The 14,600-nt window shown below is 39.1% G+C and overlaps 1 protein-coding gene across 1 annotated transcript; it reads right to left on the reverse strand.

Annotated features, from left to right (window-relative positions):
• Positions 1-593: 593 nt before the first annotated feature.
• kmt5ab (lysine methyltransferase 5Ab) lies at positions 594-12,167 on the reverse strand. Its single transcript, XM_088336520.1, has 8 exons — positions 12,036-12,167; positions 11,819-11,922; positions 10,298-10,442; positions 10,111-10,234; positions 8,464-8,551; positions 7,299-7,358; positions 4,946-5,136; positions 594-3,496 (listed from the first exon to the last, which is right to left on the reverse strand). The coding sequence occupies exons 1-8, from the start codon at positions 12,043-12,045 to the stop codon at positions 3,286-3,288; spliced, it is 933 nt and encodes a 310-aa protein (XP_088192646.1). The 5' UTR covers positions 12,046-12,167; the 3' UTR covers positions 594-3,285.
• Positions 12,168-14,600: the final 2,433 nt, after the last annotated feature.

Below are 14,600 nucleotides of genomic sequence, written 5' to 3' on the forward strand. Positions count from 1 at the left end.
TGCCCATTTGGCATTCGTGACGCCAACAACCAAATCAAGTATTTTTCCCTATTTAAGTTTTTAATCATTTGGAATTCTGTCAATAATATTTGTGTTGACTAACTATGGATTGTTAAATATTATAGTATAATGCTTGTTAAAGGACACATATCCTGTGTTTTTAGGCCGCTCCACTATATATTATAGACACAAATAGAATCATGTTTTCCCTTTTATTCATTTGTGATGTTCCTTCTTATAATAAAAATATTTTCCTCATGTTGAGGTTTGGGTTTTTCCTTTGCCTCTTGTAGGTTTTAGATCAGGGGATGGTGTCATAATAGTCTGTAATTTGCAATAATCTGTGGTGTGTGCAGCCCTTCAAGACTCCTTGTGAATAAGGGCTATACAATTAAACATGACTTGACTTAATCAATAGGGGGCGCTAAATATCAGTTGTGAGTGCCCCTGATTTTACTACTACGCATACCTTGAAAATGTCAAAAAGGCCTGGCAAATGTAAATTAGCAGAAAAAGTGTGGTTAGGTCCCTGTTTCACTGAAGTCTGTATTCTTTGTGGTGCTTAAAGAGTGGCACAACAAAATAGTGACATCTGAAGGTCAAATCATACACACTGTCCCTTTAATGACATGCACAATTCTGTGAAAATTTAAGAAAAGTCTACATTTCATATACAATATGTACATCACTGTGAGTTGTCATTCAAGGCAGATGTTTTAGTGGCACACTCAGCTTATTTTTACTTGCTTATAATAACATCATCAGAATAACAGGTTAGTTCATAACTACATATTAAACTGGTAGCACTTCACTGTAATCATTAAAAAAAATTCTCAGCTTCAGAAAGGTTCTTGATGGACATTTCAGCAACAGTTGACAAAAACACGCTCCAGCCAGGTCTTGTGATACAATCCCACGGTGTACCCAACGAAGCGTCCACATTAGGATGACGTAACCTGAATTTTTTGTGTGCGATCCGTGCTTTCTCAACCTAACGTCCTTTTAAGTCACAATGGCCGGGAATGTTTACCGTGAGGACGGAAAACTCAATAAGGGAGCGAGTCGACAATCATCATCTCGTGACACTTTGACCCGTTCTCTCCAGCGATGTTTTGTTGCAGCTCGTGATGTCTTTTATTGGGCACGGCGTGGCTTATCATTTACACCGGTGGAGAAGATTTCATTTGATTCAAGAGAAAATATTCCACAGCAGATTCAGCAGTGCCCTGCAAAAGTATTGCACCCACTCGCAAGAACTTTGACCCATTACCGTATTTCAGGCTTCATATTTAGAACTTAAATACTCAATTTGTGAGACAGAATCTTAAAATGACATCAAATGTAGACAACATTTAATGTTATGCTAACAAATAATTAAAAGGCATGTGTAGCAAAAGTATTGGGCCCCCTTAAAGTTAATACTTTGTACAACCGTCTTTTGCTGCAATTACACCTATGTCGGTCTACGTTTTACACATCTTGAAACAGAAATATTCACCCTTTCTTCCTTATGAAACACCTTGAGTTCCTTAAGGTTTGATGGTGATCTTTTGTGCACAACATTTTTTCCAATCTTGACAGAAATGCTTTATAGGATTGACGTCTGGAATATGGCATGGCCATTCTGGGACTGGTTTTAAACCACTCCATTGTAGATTTTGCTTTATGTTGTCTTGTTGGAGGGTTGAACCATGCCCTATTATTTTAAGAGATGGATGGAAAGAAAGATCGGGAGAAAAAAAGAAAAGAGGGGAAGATATAAAAAGAAAACAAACAGGAGTAAGAGAAAGAAGGTAAGAGATTGAAAAGGGAAGAAAGAGTCTGCCCAGAATTCTGCCAGAATCACTCAGTTTTTTTCACTCTGACCACCTTCCCAATCCCCGCACAAGAAAAGCATCCCCAGAGCATGATGCTGCCAACACTATGTTCGACAAAGGGGATGGTGTCTTCAGGGTGCAGTGTACGTCCAACATAACACTTTGCATATAGCCTAAAAAGTTCCAATTTGATCTGATCTGACAAGAGCACCTTGTTTCACATGTTATTTGTCTCTCCCAAACGTTCCTTATTAAGGTATTCTTTCAGAAAAAGCTTTATTTTTCCACTCTTCCATGAAAGGCGATTTCATGTAGAGTACACTAATAATTGACTTATGCAAGGATTGTATCACTTCAGCTGTGTATGCTTGCAAGTCATTCAATGCAATCATGGGCCTCTTGGTTGCTTCTCTGATCAGTTTTCGTCCTTGTTTGGGCTAAATGTTTAGAGGGACGGCCAGCTTTTCTACCATAATCACGCTGTATTTTAGCTCCTTCCATCTTCCCATTAACTAATGATCATCCTAGTCCCTGCTGAAGAAACACAACTCTAGAGCATTGTGCTGCCACTGCTATGGTTGACAGTGGGGAGGATTTTTTTTTTTTTCAGGGTGATGTGCAGTGTTCTATTTTAGTCTCATTTGATCAGAGCCCCATTTTCCACGTGATATTTGTGTCTCCTATGTGGCTTCTTGCAAACACCAGGCAGGTTTATATAAACTATTCTTTCAGAAAGGGCTTTCTTTTTGCCAGATTTATACAAAGCATGATTAAGATTTACCGTATGCACTGATTGTCCCACGTCAGCTGTGTATGCCTACCGGTCATCTAATGTCATTATGGGCCTCTTGGTTGCTTCTTTGATTGGTTTTCTCCTTCTTTGGGCCGAAAGTTTAGTGGGACAGCCAGTTCTAAGAATGTTTATGCGCTCTTAATTTTGACATTACTTGCACGATGCTCCAGGACATGTGTAAATGTATCTTCTTAGATCCTATTCCTGCTTTGTACTTTTCCACAGAGCCGATGTATTTAAACTGAGATTTAATGACACACACGTGCACTCCGTTATTGTTAGTCATTTAGGTCGACAGTAGATTATTTAGAAGTCATCAGGGAACTTTGTGTCTGAATTGAGCTGAGAGAACAGGGGAAAAATCATTTTGCAACACCTACTTTTCAGTGTTTTTGATGTAAATAAGAATATAAAATGTTGATAAAATTTTGGTTCCACATCGCGATTGTCACACGTTTTCAATTTTTAGAAAACGTTTTCAGCTTTGGGTTCGAAGCCTGAAATGTGGCAATGCTGGGCTAACACTTTCACTTAGGCACTGTAATTGTATAAAAAGCGTCATTCAAATGTTTAAAAAGCACAGTTGTTTAAAATCGTTTTGGGGGGGGATCTTCCCTAAAAGCAAAATACTTAGCGTCCATTCATCACTGATTATCTCCTCAGAGCCTCTTCCTTTCAGTACTTGAGCCAAGGGTGAGCCGATATGGCCTCCTTGCTGCGGTCTCCGTAATCGTAGAGAAGCTCCTCGTCCGCCTCGATGTCCCTGGCCGCCACCAGGATGAGATGCGGCGAACCGTCGATGGTGTGCAACCTGGTCTGGCAGTTGCCGGTTTTGCTGTGGTTGACCAGGCGGCCGAGGCGGCCGGTCTCGCGGGTGGCGTCCACGCTGCAGGGCGGAAACAGCAGAGACAAGAAATAAATACTCCACAGTATTCCGCTCTATAAGGCGCACTGGACTATAAGGTGCATGGAATCAAAACCACAGGAAGAGCTAGAATTGCACCATTAATAAACAACCTTATTTGTGTATTGATTGAGCAGTCACAATATTGACTAGCAGGGGTGTCATTTTAGCTGGGGGCCACATGCTGGAAAAAACAAAAATCACAGGGGCCGGACTGGTAGGTATAAAAGAAGAAGTGAATGCAAAAGAAAACAAGCGTGAGTAAGAGAAAGAAGGTATGAGTTGGAACAAGGAAGAAAGTGGTAAATGGAAAGAGCAGAATAAAGAGAGCACATAGAGATAGAAAGGGGGTAAAAAGGAGAGAAAGAAGAAATAAAGAGAAATAAAAAGGATTCGCATGAAAGAGAAAGGAGAGAGTGAAAGATAGAAAAGAGAATGTTAAAGAGAGAATAAAGAAAGAGCGAGAGCAGCCTGGTCATCCTGGAAGGGGGATGACCTCATGTGCGATCCCTTCAAGGTTTCATCATGTTGAGGTTTTTGAGTTTTTCCTTGCCCTCATGTAGGTTTTAGATCAGGGGATGGTGTAATAATAGTCTGTGGTCTGTGCAGCCCCTTTGAGACTAGTTTTTACCAAAAAAATAAACAAACATTGCATAAAATAATATGTTCTATAAAAAATAAAAAATAAAAAAAAGTTGAGTTTAATTTACTTTTGGAAGATGCGCTTCAAGAGTTTGAATCCTTCCTACTCTATGGTAGAAAGTGGCCGAAAAAAAAGCAATCCAACCATTTTCTCAACCATATCAAGCTTTGATTTCAAATGAAATGGCTTGCCTCTTCTTTACACCAACCATATTGAATGGATGCACGAGATATTAAACAACAAAAACGTCAAAGTTCTTAGCGCGCTGGAGATACGGTATAGAATGTTTACACGCGAACTAGGAAGAGGAAGCGGATTTCTTCTTCGGGGTGGAGGCTGGGTGAGCTCTCTCAGCGTCACACGCCGGTAGTGGCGGAAAAAAGTACTACAGTAATGTCCTGTACTCTGAAAAAGGTGCACGGTATAAAATCTAACTTACAGGTATGTCCTCATATTTTTCAACATCCCAAATTTTTTTCCCGTATCTACCGTTGTAAGAATGATCGTAAGTAGGGGAGCGCCTGTATATTTATTTTTAAGGATTGAGAGATTGCACTAGTTTCTGTAGGGATGAATGGGATTTTCATTGCCGTTCACTAAAAGTGGAATAGAATTTTAACTGGTCACATGACATTGAAATATTAAACGGATCTTACAATACAATGAAACATTCTATTTTTGGGATAAATAATGGGAGAGGAAATCGAAGTGGCCCTCGTTTCCCCCTTATTTTTTCCTACATGTTGGCCCCGAAACAGAATTAATGAACACAATCTACATAAACCCACCAGTAGGTCTTGGCCCGATACTGGAAGTAGTACATGTAGCATCCCGTTTGAGGGTCCTGGGCGTAGCGGGCTTCTCTCTGCTTGGCCTCGGCCATCTGCAGCAAGTCGCCGTGATATTCCACCACAAAGTCGCCTTTCTTGAAGCGCTGCTCGGCAAACACGCCGCGCCCTTTTCCTTCGATCACTCGGACCTGAGGATGCAAACGGGACAGCTCACTTGAAACCGATTTGGTAAATAATAGATTTTAGAGCGCTTTTTACACCATCTGGTGGGCGCTGCTGGTTAAGGCAGGTGAAAATAGCAAAACGGTAGACTCCCGATAGAAAACCTATAGTAATTAACTGATGCATTCCCGAGTAACTAATATTAGAAATTCAAATAATGACATAGCACACCATAAGTCCTAAATGTGCATATGATTAAACATATGTGACTTGACCTGGTTAAGTGGAGTAGCGGGTGGATGCATAGGGGGGTGTCGACCACTTAAAAAATGAAACTTATCTTATAACTTGCAAAGATGGATTTCTGTGCTTTAATCGCCACTTCATTTTTTTCCCAGGTAGTCATTAAGTCTTGGCATTTTAGCGCCACCTTTAATATGTTCAAATACGGTACTGCAGCAGCGTTAGAAATTGGGGAAACAAAGTTTAAGCACATGTTCCTGCCAGTTAATGGAGAGGCCAGTTGAACATGGAGCGTTCTTCTCATCCATTACCATCCTTCTGTTTGAGCCATAAGAAGCATCGTCTTTACTGTACTTCCCTCTAATGGTGTCCATAACCAAAATTAGACAGTCAGACAAACACCTTGTCTGATACCAAGAGTCTTCATTGAACATGGAGCTTGAGACACTACATCCTGACTCTTACGTGATTATTCAAGGAGTTTGGCTGGAGGGCAATACATCCCCAATCGTCGATTGGTTACGACCATGCAACTTAGCAACGGTTGCAATCTGTGCATCTTTTTCTAGTTATCTGCTTTTTTCCCTTTAGCATCACTACAAGCCTTGGGACTTTGAGTGAATTCATGCAGAACAGAAAACGCAAAAATGTCTAGCCAATTCGCAAAGTCTTTTAGGAAGCACAAGAGACTGAACTGGTCAAAGGGAAAGAAAGGCATCGTTGGAGGTAGTTCAGCCAATAGCATATTGGCATTTCCAAGCTGTAAACTAACAGCTGACCAGCATTTTATTTAATGTCGACCAAACGCTGACAGGGCACATAAGAAACCAAAATAACTCATAAAAACATTGAAAAGTTTGAATTCTATAAAAAAAAAAAAAAATAGGCATACATTTTGCTTTTGACATAGTACAGTGAAAAAAACAAATCATCTTTTTCACACAGTAAGATAAAAATGTCTTAATGCGTATCACACTGTAAACTATTGGTTTTGAGCGCTAACCAGTCCTAAAAACGTTAAAATAAAAAAAACTATCCAGTTCATAACAAAATCAAGTGATCACATTCCAACATCATTTTGACACTAAGCTTACATGTATCATTAAATTCATTATTATTTCCATGATATATTTTTCAAGCATCAAACAAAACAAAGGGTTCACACACCTTTTTCAAGGCTAAATTCAAGCACTTTGAAAAGCAAATTCCTAATTTCTCATGTAGCATCAATTATTACTATGCAATTTGCAGAGCCACAAAATAGATCTGCTATTTTTAATCTTGCATGTGCATTTATCAGGACATATAATTTGGGGATTGTGAGTTAATCGCAAATATATTTGCTCTGGGGGGGAAATCTCTCCCCATATAGATGTAGAGTGAAAATAAGGTTAATGTATAGCTTACATTTTCAGTTAAAGGAAGCCTTTCCCATTACAACATACTGCTAGAAAACGCCAAGTGCATTTTCTGCATGGCCCATAATTGATATGTAATCCTTGCATTAATACACAGTTCATAGTACCCTGTTTAGGTTTCCCGTAGAGGCTGATGGCTCTTCATAGGACAACGCCACACAAACTAATGCCAGTTGCAGTGAATTACGAGGGAAGAAGAAAAATGCCAAAGCGTAGCCACCAGACGGCTTTGTCGGACTCATTTTTAACCAGACTTTGAGAAACACGGCAACAACCTCAAGTATATCCAAACACTGTACCACAAATGTATGCACTTTTCAGTCCTTGAAAACCCATTATACAAATTGAAGCGTTTCAAGCACCCGTACCAACCCCAAATACCATTTCCGCTATGTTTCCTTTCACTAACCGAGGTGAACCTTTGCGATTACTCGGTTTATTTTTGCAATAGACGGAAGAATGTAGGAAAGATACTATTGCTCGAATGTCACTGGAAATGCAGTTAGGTCGGTTGGGAGAGTTTTTACCTGCATTCCTTCTTCCACGCCGTTCTTGATCAGGTCATCCAAGTGTTTGCTCTCTTCTTTCTGAAAAGATTTGGTTGGTAAAGAATGCGGCCGGCGTTGGGAAACTTCAGCATAGAAATGATATTAAGTTAGCAGCTACTGGATCATCGAAGCAAAACAGAAAGCAGGTAGAAAATATCAACTTTAATCCTCTTGAGCAGGGGTCTCGGAGGACAACTGAGGTGCCCGCGGACCCGTTTTGAAAATACCACCAGTGCTGGGTCATTGTGATTTTCTAGGAACATGATTTTACTTTGTGTGGTTGACTGATTCGGTTTAACCATACTCCTCTCTCTTCTCTTTGTTTCTTTTACCTCTCTCTCCTCCTCTCTCAGATTCTTCTTTTCTTTTTTATCCGTCTATCCCTCTTTCTGTTTCTTCTTTCTCCCTCCCCTCTCTCTCCATCTTTCTCACCTTCTCATTTTTACTCTATTTTTCTGTTTTTTGCCTTTACTTCTCTCTCCCTTCTTTCTCTGTGATTCTTTCTTTTTTCTTTGTCATCTCTCTCACTACCTCCATCTTTTTCCCTGCTTTTTCCCTCCCTCTCTCTCTCTTTTTCATTACATCTTCATCTCTCCCTCTATCTCCCTTTCCATTTTCCTCTTCTCCATTTTATTTTACTCTTTCTCCCCTTTGTTTCTTTCGCCTTTACTTCACTCTTTCTTCCCTTTCCCACTCTGATTCTTCCTTTCTTTCTTTTTTCTTTGTCATTTATCTCCTTCTCTTGCTTCTTTCTTTTCCCTCTCTTGTGCTCTTACTCTCAGCGTTTCTTCCTTTTTTATTTCCCTCTCTCTTTATCTTCCTCTCCGTCTTTCTCCCTTGCTATTTTTTTTCTCTCATTTTCTTTTACGCTACCTTTTTCCTCCGCCCTCTCCCTCCCTCTATATCTGTCTTTCGTTTTGCTCTTACTTTCTAACTATGTCTCTTTTCTCTCATTTTTATTTACAATGACTAACCTAGAAATAACATAGTAACAACAACAGTAAGTAGTACAATTTAAGATTTCATTTTTGAAATCCATCTCAAAATGGGTAACCTTTGCACTAATAAGTAGCAAAAAAATAGCTCTCACCTTAAATAAGGTAGGAGACCCCTGCTCTTGAATATGAAGCCATGACCAACTCACCTTCAGCTCTCCTATCGTTTTCCTATTACTCCTCCTAATTGGGAAGAACTCGGTGACCTTCCTGTTTTGGGAGGCGCTGTTCTCCGTCCTAAATGCAAAGACAATAGGTTCACAAAGTCTGTTACTCTTCCCCGGTGACATTTACTGTACCCTATAAAAGTATTGCGCCCCCTTACAACTTTTGAACACATTGCCATATTATAGGCTTCAAACCTTAAAAAATACCAAACCCAAAATATTTTCTGAGAATCAAAAGCGTGTGAGACACAATGGTGAAGAAAACCAAATGTATCCAATCTTTATCCTGTGCCAACAAATTAATCATTGAAAAGTAGGCTTACTTTGTACAACCCCCTATTGAGGCGATCAGGACCACAAGTCTTTCGGGGTAGGTCTATGGGTTTTCTACATCTTGAAACAAATATTTGCCCATTCTTCCTAACAAAAAAACTCAAGTTGCTTAAAATGTGTTGAATGTAGGTTTGAAATGTTCTACTTGCTGACCCCATCTTCTGGTTAAAATTGTCATTGCAAGTCCTCTTGTTGCACGTGAAGGTATAGGAAATTCTTAGATGCGCTCAAATAAGTTAAGGTATATTTCATGTTTTGGGGGGATTGGTTTGGAAATTAAACGAAAAAAAGAAAAAAAAGAAAAATAACTTTCTTACTCCAACTCTTGCCGGCTTACAATTAGAGGAAACCACAACCACATAAGTGAAAAGTTGAATTATGTCTTATATTGAATATGATTTAACTCTACCCGGCAGAGTAAAAGCCCACATTAAACCACACCACCTACATTGCATATTACCGAATCTTATTGCAATATGTATTCTGTGTAGCACTATCTATATTGTGTTTCATGTGTTATTTGTCTTTTCCATGTGGCAAACAAGCCTTTTTATGGTCATCTTTCGAAGAAGCGCTTTCTTCATGCCACTCTTCCATGAAGAGCAGATTTATGCAGAGGTTATCGTATACACAGATTGTGCCACCTCAGCTCGGTATGCCTGCAGGTCATCCAATCAGATCGTGGGCCCCTTGGTTGCTTCTCTGATTAGTTTTCTTCTTTTTGGGGCAGAAAGTTTAGAGGGACAGCCAGGTCTTGGTAGGTTTACAATGGTATTATGAGCTGCAATAATATTATTGCTCTCGCAGTGCTCTTGGAGCTGTGTAAATGTTGCGAAATTGTCTTGTATCCCATTCCTGCTTTGAACTCTATATTGATCCTGGACCTACCTGGTGTTTTTGGTCTTCATAGTGCTGTCTGTTCTCCATTGTCAACTTTCACAGACTTCTGAGCCCATCACAATGCAGATGCATTTAAATGTGACTGCCCGCCCCCGGTTTCTCATCGTTAGTCATTTAGGTCAACATTGAATTATTCAGAAGTCACCAGGGAACTTCTGGTGTAAGTTGGCTGAACTACAATATTTTGAGGCACCTACTTTACAGTTTTTTTCGTTCTTAATAAAATATAGAATACTGAAAATAGTTGTTTTCACTTCACGATAGTCTCACATGTTGTTGATTCTTAGAAAGTGTTTTCAGGTTTTTTTAGCTTTAGGGTTGAAGCTTGAAATGTGGCAAAATGACAAAAAGTTCTCGGGCGGCCAATACTTTTGCATTGTATGCAACTCATCTCACTTTTTTCCTTTCCGGGTATTCCGACTTCGGGGTTTGGGTGTCGGAACCTTACGGTCATTAGCTGCCGTTGTTTCCTTTTGGGGTGTCTGAACCGCATGTTCTTGCTGTGCGTTGTTTGTAATCTCTACAATGACAGCAGTTAGCATGTTATATAGCAGCGCTACAGCTAACGTGTGCAGCCTCTTACCTTTATCCAGCTTTGCTGGGCGATTGACCTCAGTGTCGTTTCCGTCTTGAATGAGCATGATGGAGGAGGCCTTTAGAGGTGATACGGCCTTTTTTAGATTTGAAGTAAGGGGAACACTAGACGGCGCTTTACTTGTACAGCCTGCCTGTAAAATAAAGTAAATATGGATTGGTCCACGACTGCACACAGAAGAATTGAAAGAGTTAGTCTGACTTTATTCTAAGACTTTTTAAGTAACTGCCATATTATTGAATTACAGATGGAAAATGGTAGAAGAATTTTTAGCATTTACAGGCTTGTATAGGCTAAAGCGGGGTAAAACAAAGCCTGCAATTGGCCGAAAAAGCTGTGAATCAAAAGTTAGGTTGGTCTACGGCCTAGAGAAAATAATGTTATGGGGCTAGCAACAAGCAATGTTCATCGATGCAGAGATACTTTTTGGTGGACTTTTTATTTTATTTGTCGGGGTTGCCGTGTTTTGGGGTACGTTATTGTTTTACACGGTTGGATTCACGACTCTCACAGATGTTGAGAGACCATGGTTGCTTATTATCACCGAATGTGAATGCTGCAAAGTCAAGGTCTATGGTTGAGCTATCACAGCAGTTTGTTTGCAGGGTGGGAGAAGTGATTCAACGTTCATCATTTAGTTTATGAAGTTTACAATGTCTGGGTATGAAATTGCAGATAAATGCTAGGGATCCGATTAAAATTGGTCACTTTTCATGTAATATAGTTAAATAACATCATCTTTCTAAGATGGATCCCAAAACGAAATATTGATGATAGCAATTAAAGTCCTATAATGATTAGCTGTGGAGTCCCTCAAAAGGTTTGTGGTAGGACCTGTATTGATTTGTTTGTATATAAATGACTTATATACAAAATTAAAATAAATTCCATTTGCTGACGACACTGCAATATAAAGCTTGGGTATAAAACGACAGGAATTGCAGGCAGAGGTGACCGTGGTACTTAAAGTAAAATAACGGTTTTACAAAAACAAAACTATCATTAAAAAGATGGAAAAAAATACAAATAAAGATTGGTAACATTCTAATGCAAAAATGTAGAGTAATTTTTTGGGGGAGTGATTATTGGCTATGATATCAGCTGGAGACCCCATATAAACAGCATAAAAACAGCATATAATTAGCAAAGAACATTGCCGTTTTGATTAAATCAACTTTCCTTTGATTCTTCTATTCAAAACCTTATCTCATCCTGTAAAGTCTGCGGACAGATTTGCATTTCCCTTTCTTGCTTGTAATCCAAGTAACAGGCGCTTGAAGTCACGTGACCTATGGAAGCCTTTATTTGTTCATTTTCATTTTTAGTGTCCAAAACACACAAATCAATGATTTTTAATTAGTTACATTTACCATTAATCTACAAGTCATTATTTTATATTTTATTTTAATAACGTGTGGTGTAGTAGTGTATCAAAGGACATCCGGGTACTTCCAATATAAAACTACGCTGAAGGAAGACTACTTTGTTCAACCCATCTTTCAAACCTACTGCTTTGCTGTCCGCGGACAGATTTTCCTTCGTATCTTCGAGTTTAAGTTTGCCGATAAACAATGTTTCCGGCCTTGTCTCCGTCTTTGGTCCACTTTTCTTCCCTGTTGACAAACAAAGACAGCCATCCAACCAAGTTAGCGGCTTGTTGTTAGCCTTGCTAGCTAGCAAAGCCATAAACGCAATTAATCGTAATCTTTGAAAGCATGCTCATTACCTTTTGCCATGTCAGTTTTGGGAATACATGTCCGATTCGAAGTGTGAATTAAATAGAATCCTGGAAATTTAGCACGTCCATTGTTGAGGCAGCGATCGTGTGTACCAACAGCAGTTTGTAGGCGTGTGAACGTGTTGGAGTTTAAAAACCCTTGGGGGCTTCTAATTGGATGACTGACTTCCTATAGGCGGGGTCATGGGTGTATACCGTTCTCTCATTGACTGTATTTCGTGCTCTAGTCATATAGAAAACTAGTTAAAATTTAAACGTATCGGTGTAAAAAATGCAATCCTTTTTTCCTAGTATGTCTTGCAAATCGAGTTAAACGGTTGGTCCATTAAAAAAATATTTATATAATTTTACTTGCTTTTAATTACTACAACAATTAATACAGTGAACCTTCGCTATAACGCGGTTCACTTTCATGGTCTCGCCACTTCTCTGGTGTGCATTGTTTTGCATTCATATTGGTCAACTAGTCTCTACTTTACTATTTTACACTATAGTCGTTTTAAAAAAATAGTTTATACGGTATGCTTGTGTCACGGTTGTATCGTTTTGTTGAAATTCCTGCTGAAATATGTTTGTACAGTAGTCTGTGTATAAGTGTCCTGTAATGACGAGTCCAACAGCGCCATCTGCTGGTACAGGGTAACGTTAAATTTCGTGTCTAATTTTATGACCGGAATGCGGAAATCGTTAGCAGTCTCCTGCGCGATGCTAACGGTAAGCTACGATATTTTGGTGCTCCGCGAAAAAATGCATTAACAACAATAAAACTCAACTTATAACTCTAGCAATATTCACAGTAATGTAATTGAAGTGTTCAAGCTGTTTTGATGTATTTTCGTTTTGTTTCTGTCGCCATTTATGTTACTTTTGCCATACGTTGTACCGAAATGCTAATTGAAAGTGCTAATAACATCGTGTGTATGTTGTGTCTCTCATTGCCAGTAAATTATTCTAATTTTTACACTTGTTATTGTAATTATATCTCTATTTTCACAAATATATATAAAAAGGATGATGTTGGTTAATTTTACGTCGAATTGAATTTATTGTAACATACGATAATGGGAATTAAATATTAAATTACATTATAAATGGTCTATTAAAATGTACCGTTTACCAAATTGTTCGAATTAGATGTCTGACTTCATTAACCAAACACAACTTACATCCATTCAACAATTTATGCGCGCTCGTTTCTTGATGGAAAAGATGAACAAGAAAAGCCAACATTTTCACACGGGGGCAGATTTAATTTCATTAGCAATTTAACTAAGTGTACTCCATCGAATACAGCCGAATTAGTGTCGTTGGAGTCTTTGGAGAGCCTTTTCTCTCCAGTCCTCCAGCTTCTTCTCTCGGCCCACGTCTTTCCGCAAGATGGTGTGCCGGCTCCTCCCATAGGCGTGCCAATGAAGCCCAACGTGAGCTTCACCACCTCGCCGCAATGTCTAGAAAACTCAAAACAGCAACGAGCATTTCTCAAAACAATGCCTGCCGTCCTCCGTCATCAGGGCCTTTCTGTGTCTGGATGTGCTAATTATCTTATCAGCCTTACGTCCCGTTCCCGCCATTCCTGTAAACAATATTTCCTACCAGGGTGCCCTGAAATTTCACTGCTCATTGAATAAAGGCACAGTTAGTAAATAACTACAGCATTAAACTCAATGAATGTAACTTGTATTCAATCGTATAAAATCCTTTATAGTCAAATGTATAAAATCCTTCAACGATCACTCGTTAAAAGTATCTCATTACTGTATGTAAAATTTATTTTGATGGCTGATTTTCTGAAATGTATTTTATGTCAACTAAGGGAAAACTATTTGAAATGCTCACAGCAGTCTCCAGCGCGCTGCAAACGCAACCAAAATAAAAGCCTCATCATCCAGTCCAGCCTGAATGTGGATTCTTGGTGGGGCGGGTACACCGCGGTTACATTTATATATTGAACAAGGAATTGCTGTTTGGTCCAGTGTATGATACGTTACGCTTTTTGGAAATATAACTCTCGCAATAAAGGAGGGTTCATTGGACATTTGAAATGAAATACTATATAAACTTTTGAATCCATTTATGAACATTAAATAGTCTGTGAATAATTTAGACCAGGGATGTCAAACACATTTGACTTTAGGGGCCACATGGTCAAAAAATACCGGGCCCGGACTAGTAGGTTAGAGGGAGAGGGAGAGAGATTTTAAAAAAGAGTGATAAAAAGAGAAAGTCAGACCAAAAGAGAGAAGGAGATGGATAGAGAAAAAGAGCGAGAGGAAGAAAAACAGAGAGAATGAGAGAGAAAAAGAGAAAGATGAGACGGGCAGAGAAAGGGACAAAGACAAGAGAGGAACAAAGAGAGAGGCACAAAGAGAGGGAGAGAAATTGAGATAAAAATAAAAAGACCGACAAAGAGAGAGAAAAAGAGAAAAATTGCATTAAAGAGAGAGTGACAAAAAGAAACCTAGAGGAAGATAAAGAGATAAAGAAAAGAGAGAGGGGGGAAGGAGAGTTAAGGAAAAAAAGAGAAAACCAAAGTGTGAGAAAGAACAAAAGACG

This window comes from Urocampus carinirostris, chromosome 5 (genome assembly GCF_059441175.1).
Source record: "Urocampus carinirostris isolate Australia breed hairy pipefish chromosome 5, RoL_Ucar_1.0, whole genome shotgun sequence".
Classification (NCBI taxonomy): domain Eukaryota; kingdom Metazoa; phylum Chordata; class Actinopteri; order Syngnathiformes; family Syngnathidae; genus Urocampus; species Urocampus carinirostris.